General features: G+C 46.2%; 2 protein-coding genes across 4 annotated transcripts; one reads left to right on the top strand and one right to left on the bottom strand.

Annotated features, from left to right (window-relative positions):
• The first annotated feature begins 218 nt into the window (after nucleotides 1–218).
• gtse1 (G-2 and S-phase expressed 1) lies at nucleotides 219–7,442 on the top strand. 2 transcript variants are annotated; one of them, XM_088995664.1, is made up of 11 exons: nucleotides 219–311; nucleotides 489–653; nucleotides 1,950–2,442; nucleotides 2,552–2,695; nucleotides 3,331–3,442; nucleotides 3,524–3,859; nucleotides 3,929–3,983; nucleotides 4,136–4,363; nucleotides 4,671–4,842; nucleotides 4,917–5,033; nucleotides 5,150–7,442. In XM_088995664.1, exons 2-11 carry the CDS (start codon nucleotides 514–516, stop codon nucleotides 5,237–5,239), a joined length of 1,887 nt encoding a protein of 628 aa, XP_088851790.1. In that variant the 5' UTR covers nucleotides 219–311; nucleotides 489–513; the 3' UTR covers nucleotides 5,240–7,442. The 2 variants fall into 2 exon arrangements, with proteins under 2 accessions (XP_088851790.1, XP_088851789.1); XM_088995663.1 differs by having other exon boundaries at nucleotides 227–411.
• Nucleotides 7,443–7,905: 463 nt separating this feature from the next.
• Nucleotides 7,906–14,797, bottom strand: tmpob (thymopoietin b). Of its 2 annotated transcripts, none has more exons than XM_088995666.1 (6): nucleotides 13,692–14,797; nucleotides 13,486–13,600; nucleotides 11,395–11,550; nucleotides 11,211–11,320; nucleotides 9,734–9,834; nucleotides 7,906–9,654 (listed from the first exon to the last, which is right to left on the bottom strand). In XM_088995666.1, the coding sequence occupies exons 1-6, from the start codon at nucleotides 13,923–13,925 to the stop codon at nucleotides 9,300–9,302; spliced, it is 1,071 nt and encodes a 356-aa protein (XP_088851792.1). In that variant the 5' UTR covers nucleotides 13,926–14,797; the 3' UTR covers nucleotides 7,906–9,299. The 2 variants fall into 2 exon arrangements, with proteins under 2 accessions (XP_088851792.1, XP_088851791.1); XM_088995665.1 differs by having other exon boundaries at nucleotides 9,734–9,843; nucleotides 13,692–14,788.
• Nucleotides 14,798–17,236: the final 2,439 nt, after the last annotated feature.

The raw sequence follows: 17,236 nt of genomic DNA, 5'->3' as shown, positions 1-17,236 counted from the left end.
ATTATTATTATTATAACATTCGTCAACATTCAAACAATCTCGCGAATCTCGTCACTTGAGTCGTGATTGGTTGGAGTCGAACAACGATTGAGTCGTCGTCGTCCGAAACGCGTGAAAAAGCAAACATGGACGACATTGACCATAATTCCTTTCGCACTGACGTCACTGGTTCTCCGACCAATGGTTCCGAGAGAGAAAGCCACGTGACCCGCGGCGGCCCCCATTTGAATTGCTGCTGTGTTGTCTTCACGTAGTTCACGAGCGAAACGCAACTTGTTTTTTTTCATCATCGTGGGAATAAAAATAAGAAGGTTGGTCGTTCATGGCGACATTCAAATGTGTCGGCTCGCGTTTCCGGTCGATTTGTTCACTTTAAAGTTTGCGGGAAGGCAATGCTAACAAGCTAAGGCGGTGAGGGCGAAGCTACTTTCGTTTTGAGTTTAATTTCTGGAATGTTATGATTATTTTTTTTGAATGCTCACCTGCAGGTTTGAAAGGAGACGCGGCCGCGAGATGGAACGTGGAGCAGGCGACGGTCAGTTAGTCCATCTTGACAATGGCGACGTCGTCGCTGACGCTTGTGGAGTCAACGCAGATGCGATCAATCTGCTGGACGAGAAGTTCGACTTTGACGTCTCGCTGTCACCGGACAGGTAAGAACTTTGATTTGAAAAACCAACCGCGGATTGAGCCCCAACTGGACCGTCGTTTTTTTGTTTCCAGCAAGTCTAACATCCGGGTCACTTAATAATAATACATTGCTAAGCGCCTTTCAAAACTCTCAAGGTCACTTTTCAATCACAGGATTAGTTTTTCTGTGGGTGAGCAGCGGAAGCCACATCCGACAGCGTTCACTCAACCCGGAATAACTCAAATAAATAGAAAGCTAGCTAGATATCAGATAGCCAATAGATAGGCAGCTTGCTATATAACCAATCGATAGCCAGCCAGATGGCTGGTTTTCTGTGGGTGAGCCACATGTGCCAGTGTTCACTCAACCCTGAATAACTCAAATAGATAGAAAGTTAGCTAGCTGGCTAATAAATAACGAATAGATAGCTAGCTAGATAGATAGCAAATAGATAGCTCGTTAGGTAGCCAGCTATTTCGCTGGTTCGCAATAGATATCAAATAGATATGTAGCAAGGTAGCCAGTAGATAGCTGATAGAAAGCTAATAGATAGCTCGTTAGGTAGCCAGCTAGATAGCTAGCTTGCAAATAGATATGTAGCCAGTAGATAGCTAATAGATAGCTCATAGATAATAGATCCTTTAAGTTCGTAAGCTGAGGTATCACAGTACAGTTTATTTATTTTTATTAAAATCCCCTAGCACATATATTAGACATAAAATAAGGTATATTTTGTGTAGTTTTAAAGGACAACCGACATCACTTTTTTGTTTCTTAACTGACATCAGAAAAAACATGCAGGATGATATTTTTAGTCAAATGCAAAACACCAATAAAAATGACTTAAAGCTGGAGAATCAAAACGATGGCTTCAGATTCGGAGAATATGCTTCCTTGTTACACATCCAATTATGAATATGATTCAAATAGTTCTGAAGAGGAAAGCATACATGTTTGAAATTGATTAAAGATTTTTTTCCGTGCCATTTTGAGGCAACAATGGGGGGAAATGGATCACCCAAAAAGAGTCAGAAAATGGCGTCCAAGCTCTGTGTGATGAATTAATCAGCCCGTTTCCACAGGCTGATAAATTCTTTACATGGAGCTTTGTCGCCCTCTTCTGCCTCTTTTTGGTGCAACACAAGGTTTTCAGATCAAACAAGTACAGAAAAATACATTGACGTGATGGAAGGACTGCTACAATGTGTCCTTTTTTCGGTCAGGGGCGTTCCTTCAGTGACGTCACGTACAGACTCGTCACCAACTCAAAAACAAGACTTGCTGAATATTCAGTGCTTTTCTTCTTTTCTGTCCGCAGCTCCCAATGCGCTGAAGACGGGGACGATGTCTTTGTGGAGGCGTCCACTTGCGGCCACGCACCCCAAAACTTGGCCCTGGGGGAAGCGTGGGGCAGCTGGAGTCCGCTTTCGGGGGACCAGCTGGACGCTGTTTGCCGGGAGGCCAAGCGATTGGCCGAGCAGCTGCAAGACGGCCAATGGCTGCGGGGCGAGGCCGCCGCCGGCGCCGTCCAGGACGAAGGGGAGCGCTTCATCCGGGACGCCGCCAAGATGCGCAGCCCCGTCAAACGTCAGACCTTCCTGGTGCAGGACAGCCCCATGAAGGACCTGCCGCCGGCCATCCGCCGCCGCTTGCGGCCGGGAAGCGCCGACGCCAAGATGGCCGCCGGTCCGACCGCCTCCAGCCCGGCGCTCCGGGGCAAAGTGGCTTTGCGCTCCCTCCTGCCCAGCAAGCCATCCGTCCCCGGGACTTCCTCTTCCGTCGGCGGGGTGCCGGGCGCACAAAAAGCACAAGTGCGGCGACCATTCGGTGACCGTTCGGCGACCGTTCGGCGACACTAAATCAACCTTTTCCCTTGTGGGCGCTGCCGTGCCCGCTGTCTTTTTTTTTTCTCCCCTCCAGCCGGTGTCCGGTTGCAAAGCCAGTCCGAGTCCTGATCCGGACGTTCGGGCCGAACCCGGCCGGGATCTTTGTTCTGATTCCGCCAGCCACTCGCTCCTCGCTTCCGGGAAGAAGCGCACGCTGGCTCCGCCCGACAAAGTCAAAGTAATAATAATAATCATACATTTCATTTGCTATCTATTATTATTATTATCTAGCTAGCTAGCTATCTATTTGATATCTATAAGCTAGCTAGCTATCTAGCTAGCTATGTATTTGCTATCTATAAGCTAGATATCTATTAGTTATCTATTAGCTAGCTAGCTAACTTTCTATCTATTTGAGTTATTCATGGTTGATGAACGCTGGCGCTTGTGGCTGCCGCTGCTCACTCACAGAAAAACTTCCTGTGACTGTAAAGTGACCCTTAGAGTTTTCAAAAGGCGATTATAAATGAAATGTATTATTATTTTTTTTTTTTCTAAGCGCTAATCAAAACTCACGGTCACTTTCCAGTCACAGGATTGTTTTTTTTGTGGGTGAGCAGTGGCAGCCACATGCGCCAGCGTTCACTCAACCCGGAAGTAACTCATATAGATAGAAAGCTAGCTAATATATATAGCTAATAGCTAGCCAGATAGCTAGATGGCTAATATATAGCCAGCTAGACAACTAATAGATAGCAAATATCTAGCTAGCTACATAGCAAATAGCTATTCAATTTCAAGAATTTCAATTTCAAGAAACTAACGTTTCGCCGAATGAGTAGCGTGAATACGTTTTATTCTTCTTGTGTGAAGGTGGTGAGGTCTAGCGTGAAGATGACGCCGCTTCAGAGCAGGAAGCTAACAGAAAGTCGCAAGACGTCGTCGTCGCTCTCCAGCTTCAACTTCAGCCCGTCAGCCTCCACAGGTGGGCCAAAACCGTTAGCACGTTAGCGCTAACGTCATCTTGTGGGAAACTACTCCGTAACGCTGTCTGTCCATCTTTCAGGGAAGCCGAACTCCTCGCAGAACTGCGGCACGAGCGGTCCCGTCGCCCCCGGCGACGTCAGCCAGCCCGCCAATCGAAACAAACGGCGCTCCGGCGCCGGTGTCAAAACGGCCTGGCGGTCATCGTCGCTCTCGTCCTCCGCCACCGGCTACCGAAGCCGCGGCAACGGCCAAGTCGGGAATTTGTCGGAGTCGGCCAAAGTCGGCCAGGCCACGCCCCTCAAAGGAACCTTGGACAAGACGTCGGCCGCCGGCGCTCGGATTCAAGGCGGATCCAAGGCCAAAAGCAAAGCGGCGGCGCTCGGCCACACGTCCAGCGGAGGAGTCGCCGGACCAGGTCGGTTAAACGCATCCCCAAACATTTTCCACTTTTTGCTCAAGGTTTGCTTTTGTGGTTTTTTTCAAGGGTACTCCTCTCCTGTGGTGTCAAGGGCGCTCAAACCAAAGACCAGAATGGACGGGTGAGTGCTGAAAAGCAAACGGATGCTAATGCTAACTGCGTGCTAGCTGACAATTAGCTAGCGGAGCAGCTAGAAACCAGCGCTTGGGGGGGGGGGGGGGCAGCCATTTCATCTCTTGTTGTCGCTGACCTCTGACCTCATCGCCCCCTCAGCCTTCAACAAAAGGCGTCGAGCGGCCCGCTGACTCCCTCTGCGGGGCGAAGCAAACCCACTTGCACTCCGCACTCGCATTCCCAGCGACCCTCCGGTTTGCCCACGCCAGTCAAACGCCGGGCGTCGGCCATTCCCGCGATGACGCCCGGCAGCCAGGGCGGAAACTCCAGACGCCCCCGAGCGCAGGCCGCCTCCGACTCGGACTGCCCTTCCAGGATTTGCCTCAGGTGAGCGGTTGGCAGCCAATAGGAAGCAACTCTAGCTAGCTAGTTCGCTACCTAGCTAGCTATCTGTCTAGGTGGCTTTATATTAGCAATCTAGCTAGCTGGCTGGCTATTAGCTATATATTAGCTAGCTTTCTATCTACTTTCTACCGGGGGGAGTGAACATTGGCGCATGTGGCTGCCGCTGCTCACCCACAGAAGAACTTATCCTTTGACTGTAAAGTGACCTTGAGAGTTTTGAAAGGTGCTTAGAAATGAAATGGATGCTATGCACGCTAGCCAGGCTAACGGTTGTTTTCTCTGTGCCCAGTCCCGGCCTCCCTGATTCGAATAGGGCAGCGTCCGTTGACCCGCAGCCCTTTTGTTTGGAGGAGGAGCCTCCTGCCGAGCCCGACCAATCAGAGAGCCCGGAGGTCATCGAGCCCAAAGGTCCTGAGCCGTCGGAGCCCAGCAAAGACCAGCCAGAGAGCGCCAAAGGGGAGGTAGGCCCCAAACCACACGTGTGGTTGACCTTTTTGGCCGCGGTTGACCTTTCGGTCGCGCCTCCTTCCTTGAGGTTCTCCTGCTGGACCTTCCGGTTCCTGTCGTCCCCACCCACGAGAAACTGCTGATCGACCTGAGAAACACCCCGGACTTGATCCGAAACGCCACCAAGAACTGTAGCGCCGCCCAGGTACCTTCCACCAAGCCTTCACTTCCACTTCCTGTTTTTTGTCACCATTTCCTGTTGACAAACCAGAAAGTGACGGCGGCGTCGCCCTGTTTTTTTTTGTTGTTGTCGTGTTTCAGCATCTGATTGACTTAAGTTCGCCGCTCATCAAGTGGAGTCCGGAAGTCAAGAAGGAGAACTGCGCCCCCCTCATCAACCTCTCCTTCTGACGCACACACACACACACACACACACACACGCATGTGAGGTGATGTGTGTGTGTGCGTGCTTGAAAACAATGAATGTTTCCTGTTCCGGTTTGATTTTATTTGTTTCTGCGATGAAGAATGCACAATAAAAAATGAATAAATTGTACATTTATCTTGATTCTCCTCTCATTGACGTTTGGAACGCATACACGAACGATTGTATATGTGTGTGTGTGTTTAATCCCCTTCCATGACGGACTAGGTTGTGTACAATGTTTCATGCCCTCCAAATGAATAAATAACTATTTTTCAGTCCAAAATAATGACTTTTTTTGTGGGACAATTTGACAGTTTGCTTGGGACTTTAGCAAGCATCAACAACTCAAAGTGACAAAATAAGGCCAGCTTTGGCCCCCAGGCCTTGACTTTGACACCTGTGATATAAAGGATTAGCCAGCGCAATCGCGAGCCAGCTCGATCAGTAGCCACCTCGACTGCAAGCTAGCTCCTCGCTAGCTAGCTCAATCACTCACTACCTTGATCGCTAGCTAGATTAATGGCTAGCCAGCTTGATGGATAGCTACCTCGATCGCTAACTAGCTTGATCGATAGCCAGATCGATCACTAGCCAGCTCAATTGCTAGCTAGCACGATTGCTAGCTGGATTGCTTGCTAGCACAATTGCTAGCTCGCTCGATAACTCACTAGCCCAATTGCTGGCTTGCATGATCGCTACCTAGCTTGATCGCTAGTTAGCTTCAGAATCAGAAAACTTTTGTTTGTCCCACAATAGGGAAATTTGCAGTCCACAGTAGCAATTTGAAAGGGGGTGGGGTGAGGTCAGAGGTCAGCAACGACAAGAGATGAAAAGGCTGTGCCCCCCCAAACCCCCCAGGCAAGCGTTCACTCAACCCGGAAGTAACTCAAATAGATAGAAAGCTTGCTAATATATAGCTAATAGCTAGCTAGCTAGCAGACAGATAGATAGCCAATAGCTAATATATATCCAGCGAGATAGATAGCAAATGGCTAGCTCGCTAGGTAGCTAGCCATATAGCGATCTAGCTAGACAGCCAGAAAAATTAAAAGAAGTGAAGAGAGGAAAAAAGAAATAACAATGAAGTCATTGGCATGCTAATAAAGCGCATGTTACGCATCAAAATAAAATGATTGCAATTGTTTAGAGTGCGATCAGAATTTTTTTTCTGCCAAATAAAATAAAAACACCCAAATAGGCCGGGCTCTTATTTTGAAATCCTGGCTCGTCTTCTTAATTTTTCAATGGAAAAAACCCACAGGAAGGGGAAGGTGTACCGGGGATGCGGTTTATTGGACGATACATTGCCTACTTGATCAATAAAAATGCAAAGCCACAAAATTCCATGGTGGAAACGTTAAAATCACTCGCAACAAGTTCAATCAAGAAGATACACAGTCACTCATAGCGCTCACCCGGATTGCGACTTTCAAAGATGCCTGAGGGGTGGGGGGCACTCCGAATGCAACATTTTGAGACCCAAAATCTGACGGGGGCGTGACTCCCACTTCCTGGCTGCGATCAAAAAGGTGATGACCCGGATTGATCAAGCATAGCAAATTCAAAAAATACAAAAACATAAAAGTCCCCAACCCGGGACACCAACGAAGAAGCCAGGATCAGTTTTTCTGTGGGTGAGCAGCGGCAGCCACATGCGCCAGCGTTCACTCAGCGCGGAATAACTCAAATAAATAAAAGCTAGCAAGCGATTAGATAGCCAGCCAGCTAGCTAGCTAGCTAGCTAATAGATAGCCAGCCAACCAGATAGCCAGCTATTAGCTATCTTTCTAACCAAGTTACTTCCGGGTTGTGACTGTAAAGTGACCTTGAGAGTTTTGAATGGCGCTTAGAAATCAAATAGATTATTATTATTATAGCAAACAGATAGAGAGCTAGCCAGCTAGTAGCCAGCTAACCAGCCTGCCAGCTAATAGATAGCTAGCCAGCTGGTTAGACAGCTAACAGATAGCGATCCAGCCAGCCAGATAGCCAATATATAACCAGCCGTCAGCCCACCGGATAGATAGCCAGCTAGCTAATAGATAGCTAGCAGGATAGACAGCTAACAGATTACCAGCTAGCCAGCCGGATAGATAGCTAATATATAGCCAGATCACTAGCTAGATAGCTCATAGATAAAGAGGCCCGTGAGCTTTTTGACAACACCAAGTCAAAACTTGGGCCAAACGCGTCTTCTTGGGCTACGTGAACTATCTTTGTGGTATCATGTATTAGCTATCTAGCTGGCTAGATAGCTATCTATTAGCAATAAAGCTAGCTATCCAACTTATCCTGTGACTGTAAAGCGACCTTAGGAATTTTGAAAGGCGCTTCTAAATAAATGTATTATTGTTATTATTATTATTAGCTATCTATTAGCGAACTAGCTAGTTGTCAATCTATTGGAGTTACTTCCGGGTTGAGTTGGGCTTAAGGGGGTTGTTGATGACAAACTGATTTCTTGCCTGGAGTTATTATATTTTTTAAATCCCCCCACCCCCATTTGCGACCGGTTTCTCAGGTTCCATAAAATTGGGATTGCAAATCTGGAAAGACATTTTACAGAAGAATTATTTTATTTTTTAAGTGTGATGAGTGACCCTAAAGGAGGGCAGACATTTTTTTTTTTTTTTTTGGGGGGGGGGGGGGGGGGGGGGGGGCTCACACAACTACGAAGACGGCCATCAAAGAAAACAATCCAATCAAATCTAAAATCATGCGGGGAGGGGTAAAGTGCACCCCCCCACCCTCCGCTAAATTCTACAGACAAAAAGAGCACGATTCACAGGTTTAAAAAAAAAAACTAAAAACCAAATCTAAAAGTCAGTCTCTGGTAGCGCCACCTGGGGGGGGGGGGGGGGGTCGCCGCCAGAGTGTCTGCCTTTCCAGCAACTCCTGTATTTTGTTTTTCTACTTCTTTCTTTCCTTTCCTTTCATAACTTTGCTGCTATGAAATGTCAATTTCTCCACTGCCAGACGAATAAAGGCCAATCCAATCCAATGCTAGTCCAACATTTTTTGGGGGCGGCGGGGGGTAATGCTAAGTCTTTGCATGATTCACCAATTTAAAGGACAACCGACGCCTCGGGACAAGTTGTGTCCATAATTTGTAAAACGGCTTCAAATGATTTCTACTGAGCATATTTTAACAAGATTCCACCGCATATAGCTATCTTTTACATTTTAAGACTCGCACTGAATATTCCAGAAGTCTTGTTTTTGACGATTTCTGACATCACGTCACGGAAGGAACGCCCCTGACCGAGAAAGGACACACAATGCATTTTGGGTACTTTGTTTGGTCTAAAAACATCGTGTTGATGGCGAAATTAGAAGGAAAACACATAAATAACGCCATGGTGAATCGTTGTGTGTTGCACCAAGACAACTATTTGATACTAGTTGATACAAATTCCCAGCAGACAAATCAGCCCATTTCCAACGGAGCTCATGCGCCATCTTGTGCATTTTCTGGGACGCTACATCGCTGTCATTGATGGCTCGAATTGATCTGGGAGGACTCCTTTAATCGATTGCAAACATGTATGCTTTCCTCTTCAGAACTATTTGAATCATATTCATCATGTGGAACAAGAAAGCCTCTTCTCCGGATATGAAGCCATTGTTTTGATTCTCGAGCAAGGCAAGACGTTTTGGCGTGACATCATGAACAAGGGGGCGGGACCTTCGGAAACTGGCCACTTCCGGGTTCAATTTTAAGTAGTTTTTGGACACTTGAAGTCATTTTTATTGGTGTTTTGCATTTGACTAAAAATATCATACTGCGTGTTTGGGGTATTTTAGATGCTATAAAACGCTTTACTGATGTAAAAAGTGGTGTCGGTTGTCCTTTAAATGGCGCCAACTTGAAATCTGCCTCCAGTGTTGACGTGGAAGCCCGTCTGAAGCCAATTCTGAGCTAAATGGATTAAAACCTGCCCCCCCAACACTAAAGGTGGACCGAGTGCACCTTTGTGTGGTTTCGCGCTACGTGAACGTGTTTGGAAAGCAGTTTTTGTCGTGTGTGTGATGGCGAGGGAGACCTTACACCTTTGCCTTGTCGCCCAGGCCAAAGTAGGCGGTGGCGTTGCGGGCGGCGTCCCGCAGGGCGACGGCGACGTGGCCCAGGAGGCCCCCCGCGTCGGCGACCTCCAGGTGGCGGTAGGCCAGGTAAAAGGAGGCGCAGAGCGCCGCCAGGAGGCCCAGCTTGAGCGGGAGGGCGAGGACGCCCGGCGTGGCGACGGGGCGAGGGGCGGAGCCAACCCCCCGGGAGAAGGACTCCGAATAGGAGCGGTTCTCGGTGCGCACGCTGTGCCGCACGCGCGACTCGTCCAGCCAGTAGTCGCTGGGCTTGAGCGGTCGGCCCGCCGCCCCTCGGATGGGACGCCTGCAGGTGGCGCTGCGGGACAAAAGCAACAAAACCGCCAGCCGTCAAGCGCCATAAAAGATTGGTCGCGGCCACTTACTGCGCAAGCTACCTGATCCCCGCCGGCGTGCTGATTTCAGTAGCCAGGATATCTTCCACCGGGCTGTCGCTGAACTTGGCGGGTGGGCCTTCGCTGACCACCACCAGCTCCTCCTGCACCACCTTGACCGGTTTGGAAGCATGTTAATAATCATAATAATAATCATCCATTTCATTTCTAAGCGCCTTTCAAAACTCTTAAAGTCACAGGATCAGTTTTTCTGTGGGTGAGCAGCGGCAGACATACGCGCCAGCATTCACTCAACCCGGAAGTAACTCAAATACTGTCGATAGAAAGCTAGCTAGATAGCTAATAGCCAGCTAATAATAATAACAACAATAATAATACATTTAATTTATAAGCGCCTTTCATAACTCAAGGCATTCACTCAACCCGGAATAACGCAAATAGATAGCAAGCTAGCGAATAGATCGCTAATAGCTAGCGAATAGATAACTAATAACTAGGGAATAGGTAGCTAATACCTAGCGAATAGCTATTAGCTAGGTAGATAATAGATACAGTAGTTAGCTAAATAGCTAGATAGCCAGCTAATAGATTTTCAAGATGTCTTGAATGAGGTCAACTGAAGACGCATAGCTGATGGATTTTGCCTACATCTGCTCAATTAATAATAATAATAATAATAATAATCTATTTCATTTCTAAGCACCTTTCAAAACTCTCAAGGTTACTTTACAGTCACAGGATCAGTTTTTCTGTGGGTGAGCAGCGGCAGACACACGCGCCAGCATTCACCGAAACCAGAAGTAACTCAAATACTGGAGATAGAAAGCTAGCTCGCTAGCTAATAGATAGCTAGCTAATAATAATAATATTAAAAACAACAATAATAATAATACATTTAATTTATAAGCACATTTCATAACTCTCAAGGCGTTCACTCAATCTGGAATAACTCAAACAGAAAGCAAGCTAGCTAGCTAGCTATATAGCTAATAGATACAGTTGCTAGCTAAATACCTAGAAAGCCAGCTAGATAACAAGATTGCCAGCTAATAGATTTTCATGACGCCTTGAATGAAGTCAACTGAAGATGCATAGCTGATAGATTGCTTACATCTGCTCAATTAATAATAATAATAATAATAATAATAATAATAATAATAATAATAATAAACTATTTCATTTCTAAACACCTTTCAAAACTCTCAAGGTCACATCACAGCCACATGCGCCAGCGTTCACTCAACCCGGAAGTAACTCAAATAGATAGGAAGCTAGCTAACATACATAGCTAATAGCTAGCCAGATAGATAGCTAATAGCTAGCGAGATAGCTAATATATAGCCAGCTAGACAGATAATAGATAGCAAATGGATAGCTAGCTAGGTAGCTAGCTATATAGCAAATAGCTAGCCAGGTAGCTTGCTAGATACATAGCCAAATAGCTAGCTAGCTAACTAGATTCACTCATAATGAGCCGCCGCCGCTGACAAAATTGCAAGACGAGCGGCGTGGGAATCACCTTGGTCTGCCGTCTGGCGCTGGTCCGCGTGCTCACCGGAGTTTTCCCTCGGCTGCGAACAGGCCTCTCGGCGACGGGCACTTGCTCCGGCTGGCCGCTCCCGAGTTCCTCTGACAGCCACAAAAACAAAACGAGTTCTTCACCACGTCAGCTTGGTTTCAATAGATTCAAGATCAATGATCACCGTCTTCCTTGTCGCTGTACTGGTCCGAGTTGGTGTTGCCGTTGTGGTTGCCGGCGATTTTGGGGAGGACGGTAACGTCGTCGCCGGCGGCGGCGCTCTCGGCCTCCGCCGTGGGCTCTTCCATCAGCTTCTGCTCGTACAACTTGTGCGACGAGGCTGCGGAGGCGCAAGCAATACAAAAGCGTGTACTTCCTTTCTCAACGCCGCGTTGGCGCAAAGAAAAACTAACGCTACCGCACCTTCCGTTTTTCCCTCGCTCAACGAAAACACATGTGCAAACTAAGTCATGGAACACTATCATGGACAATGTCATTGACACTACACTCTCAATATATATATATATATATATATATAGTAAAGTCTCGTTATATCGATATCGGTTATATCGATAGTACCGCTTATTACGATATTATTTTCGTTTCCCTTGCACATTTCTAGTCTTTTTATGTATAATTAGTACCGTTTAGTACGATACCCGGTTGTTACGATAATCCGATTACATCGATATATCCGTCGTGCCATTGGTCAACTTGGTCACGTGTCTTGTTACGTGAGCCGCCATCGGTCGCGCCATTGGTCGACTTGGTCACATGAGCCGCCATCGGTCGCGCTATTGGTCGACTTGGCCGTGTGACTTTGTCACGTGACACGCCATCAGTCGCGCCATTGGTCGACTTGGTCAGGTATCTTGGTTACGTGCCCAGCACTCGTGTAGCAGAGCCATTTTCATTTTCAGACGCTAGCTCGTGTGTAGCAGACGAGATTGAAGTGTTTGTGTTAAAAGGTAAAAATGGGACGCAGAAGAAGATTGATGACTTTTTAAAATTGTATACATAATACAGTAAGATGTAAGCGTTGCAGTTTCCCTGTTGTGTTATGTACATGCCCACTGTACTGTATATGAATGCAATCGTTTTTTGCAAAAATGTTTCTTGTTTTGTCTGCTGAAGCGCGATGATTTTGAAAATTATTAACATTCCATACTGTGTATTAAAGGACAGCCGATGTCACTTTTTATTCAAATGCAAATAAAAATGACTTCACGCCATGACGTCTTGCATTGCTTGTGAATGCAAACAATGGCTTCAGATTCGGATAATATGCTTTCTTGTTACACATCCAGTTATGAATATGTTTCAAATACACTGTAGTTCTGAAGATTAAAGCATACATGTTTACAATCATTAAAGAATTATATGTGCCATTTTGAGGCAACATTGGGGGAACAAAAAAGGGAGCTAATGGCCAGCTCCGTTTCTTATATGGCGCTTGGCTGCCCTCTTTTGGCGGCTTTTGTTTAATGCAGCTCGGCGCAGGATCGGATATATCGATAGTCCCGGTTATATCGATATTTTTTCGGACTCCCTTGAGTATCGATATAACGAGACTTTACTGTACACACACACACACACACACACACACACACACACACACACACACACACACACACACACACACACACACACACACACACACGTATGGTATAACCGGACTATCGATATATCCGATCCTGCGGCATGTAAATTTTCTCCTTGCGTTCATAGAAATAGTATCGTAATAAGCAGTACTATCGATATAACCGATATCGATATAACGAGACTTTACTGTATATACATATACACAAACGTACACATAGATATACACACACACAAACGTACACGTACATATACACACACAAACGTACGCATATACATATACACACACAAACCTACATATATACACTCACAGACATACATATATACACGTACACATTTACACACACAAACATACAGAATCAGAATCATCTTTATTGCCAAGTATGTAGAACACACAAGGAATTTATGTTAATGTTAAGCAGATTCCTTACTTACAGACAGTGTATTGTCGGTGTTCAAATACCTGACATATATCGATAGTCCCGGTTATATCGATATTTTTTCGGACTCCCTTGAATATCGATATAACGAGACTTTACTGTATATATATATATATATATATATATATATATATATATATATATATATATATATATATATATATATACACACACACACAGTATATACACTCATATACAAACATAATATACAATATAGAGAGATGGTTACAACTGACCCACGACGGGTCCCGCGTCCCCTCCATAGTTGGCGAGCTGCAGTGTCAGGTCGTCATCGGTGAGTTCCGTCACCTCCAGCTCGATGCGAGGCTTGTCCGTCTTCCTGGTGGCTTTCTGCTCGGCGGCATGTTGAAAAGGCGCCGGGGGGTTAAAAGCGGCGCCCGGCGGCGGCGGCACGCGACGGACGGCGTCGGGTGAGACTCACTCTGCCCGAGCGGCTTTTGTTGGAGACCACGGGGGCGGGAAGGTCGTCGTCGCTGGAGAAGGTGTCGCCGGGCGGGCTCTTCTTGTTGTTCTGCGCCGTTAAATTCTTCAAGTAAAGCTGCACGTACACTTCTTTCTTGTGCTCGCCGCTCGGCAGGGCCACGTTGTTGGCGGCCAGCTCGTTCTTCAACTTGTCTTTGGTGAGCACCGACGGGTCTTCCAGAAAGTCCGCCATGTTCGCCCCCCCTCTTCCCGGAGTTTGGAGCGAGTTCTCGCCGGGCGGGCGGATAACGGAATCGAGCGACTGTCGCCTACCCGCTCAGGCTAGCGGGAGCCCCGCGAATCCGGCCAAAACCGAGCCGCGCGCTCAACTTTTAGCCGTCCCGATTCGATACCGTCGGGCGGTTGGGATTTTTCCGGGGCCTTTCGGCGTCTTTGCTCCAGCGGAAAAGCGTCGCTTTCGACGAATTTTGCGTTCGAACGGAAGTTAGCGGTTAGCTTACAACCGGCCCGCTCGCCTCTTGTCTCTCCGCGGTCCGACGGCCACCCGGAAACACGCCGCCGCGGCATTGGCTCGCCGCGGCCAGTAAGCGCGAAGCCGATTGGCTCATTCTCTGAATGGAACGTGAAGGGCCTCTGCCACCCAAACAAAGAGAACAAAAGTGCAGAGTCGGAGTAGACGGACGGACAATTTATTTGTATTTTTTTTGACAGCGAATGATGGCAAACTCTAAGCTTTCCGAATCCCCCCTTCCGGCAGTGTATAGCTACGATGGACGCAACCGTGACAACATGAAATGCTGTCGCCGTTGGCAGCTCGCTCAGGCCTTTTGTTCGTGGGCACCCCTCCCCCCGCCATTTTGTATGAAAGAACATTATTAAACCCGAGGGTTTAATAGTTCCCACAACGTTAAATGTGCGGGTAAAATACACACCGAACGACCGGTCCTGGTTGTCTTTTGTCTGTCTGGAACGTGTTGCAGTGTCGTCTTTCGACCAGAAGAGAGCAGTACGAGTCGTATTATTAAAATTGCTGCCTCCTCGAGACCCTTGCGTAAATCCGGCTTGATTTTCCACGCACACGCGTTTTGACCAATATTCTTATCGTCGTTCATGTCACAATCAAACCACGAATGACGGAGCTTGTCAATATGTATTCTGAGCTTCCCTGACAATGAGTGGATAATAAATCTCCATCGAAAGAAAAGAGGATGTGTCGATTTTTTGGGACACCAATCACACGATTTATGATTGAAAAAAATACATTTATATTTTTTTATATCACATTCACGGCATCCAAAAATGTTCACATCCTTCCCATTTTTCCTTTTGCGCGAGCACGGCAGCCACACGCGCCAGCGTTCACTCAACCTGGAAGTAACTCAAATAGAGAGAAAGCTAGCTAATATAGTTATCCAGCTAGATAGCTGGCCAGATATATAGCCAATAGCTAGCTAGATACAGTAAAGTCTCGTTATATCGATATTCAATGGAGTCCGAAAAAATATCGATATAACCGGGACTATCGATATATCCGATATCGATATAACGAGACTTTACTGTAGTTAATATATAGCCAGCTAGACAGATAGCAATTAGATAGGTAGCTGGCTAGATAGCAAATAGCTAGCTAGCTAGCTAGATAGACAGCTGCATAGCCCGATAATAATAATAATAATGATACATTTCACTTATCAGCGCCTTTCAAGACGCTCAAGGTAACTTTACAGTCACAGGATCAGTTTTTCTGTGGGTGAGCAGCGGCAGCCACACGCGCCAGCGTTCACTCAACCCGGAAGTAACTCAAATAAATAGAAAGCTAGCTAATATTTATTTAGTAGAAAATGATGTTTTGTGGGGACCTGGGAATGGATTATTGTCATTTTAATGGTTTCTTATGAGAAATAAATGTTTGGAAGACAAACTTTTCGACTTTTGCACACTTTCTGGGAACCAATTAAGTTTGTAAGCTGAGTTATTACCAAATAACGGCTTTGTGATCTTACATGAACGGCAGCAGAGAAGGCCCGAGCGCAGACATAAAGCAGCATGCCCTTGCGACGACCACACGCCGGGCCCGCTTGCTGCGGTTGCGGCTGCGGCGACAGCGGTTTGAGGCGGCATTGTGGCTTGTCCTTCACCGCCCCCCCCCAATCGCTCTCCACCAGTGCACCGGACCCCCACCGGCCAAAGTTTCAAACCACACTTAATGCAGCACTTGAAGCCGACCGAGTTCATCTTTTCCACAGCCGAGCCGCCGGCGTAGCGAGAGGCTGCAAACGCGAGGCCCTTGAGAAACACCTCTTAAGCTTTCTTTGTGCGTCATTTATACAGAAAACAAGGTGCGCGCCAAGAATCATAGCCAGCGCCTCTTTAAGCATAACAGTCGTGGCCTCAGAAAGAAAAAAAAGGATCAAAGTTGGCCGCGGAATGGCCAACAGCGGCATTTTCAGAAGAAGTTCACGTTCTTCAAGCAAATGGACCCCGGCGGTGGCGGGCGGCTCTGATATGATGATTGGTGACAGATAACGGCAAAATAATAAATAAGTGTCATAAATTAGTTTTTTTCATATGCTAGAGTTCATGTAGCTGGCTATCTATTTGCAATCTATTAGCTTTCTATTTGCTATCTACTGGCTACCTATCTATTTGATATCTATTTGCTAACTAGCTATCTAGATAGCTACCTAACTTGCTATCTATTAGCTATCTACTGGCTACCTTGCTACCTATCTACTTGATATTTATTTGCTAACTAGTTGCTATCTATTAGCTATCTACTGGCTACCTTGCTACCTATCTATTTGATATCTATTTGATAACTAGCTATCTTGCTGGCTACCTAACTAGCTATCAGCTATCTACTGGCTACCTTGCTCCCTATCTATTTACTAATTAGCTATCTAGATGGCTACCTAACTTGCTATCTATTAGCTATCTACTGGCTACCTTGCTACCTATCTATTTGATATTTATTTGCTAACTAGCTATTTTGCTATCTATTTGCTATCTATTAGCTATCTACTGGGTACCTTGCTACCTATCTATTTGATATTTATTTGCTAACTAGCTATTTTGCTATCTATTTGCTATCTATTAGCTATCTACTGGCTACCTTGCTACCTATCTATTTGATATTTATTTGCTAACTAGCTATTTTGCTATCTATTAGCTATCTACTGGCTACCTTGCTACCTATCTATTTGATATCTATTTGCTAACTAGCTATCTTGCTGGCTACCTAACTAGCTATCAGCTATCTACTGGCTACCTTGCTCCCTATCTATTTACTAATTAGCTATCTAGATGGCTACCTAACTTGCTATCTATTAGCTATCTACTGGCTACCTTGCTACCTATCTATTTGATATTTATTTGCTAACTAGCTATTTTGCTATCTATTTGCTATCTATTAGCTATCTACTGGCTACCTTGCTACCTATCTACTTGATATTTATTTGCTAACTAGTTGCTATCTATTTGCTATCTATTAGCTATCTACTGGCTACCTTGCTACCTATCTATTTGATATAGTGCCACTTAGCA

The sequence above is a fragment of the Hippocampus bargibanti genome, linkage group LG05 (assembly GCF_051943395.1).
Source record: "Hippocampus bargibanti isolate YZ-2025 linkage group LG05, ASM5194339v1, whole genome shotgun sequence".
Classification (NCBI taxonomy): domain Eukaryota; kingdom Metazoa; phylum Chordata; class Actinopteri; order Syngnathiformes; family Syngnathidae; genus Hippocampus; species Hippocampus bargibanti.
This window is presented reverse-complemented; position numbering and strand designations above follow the sequence as displayed.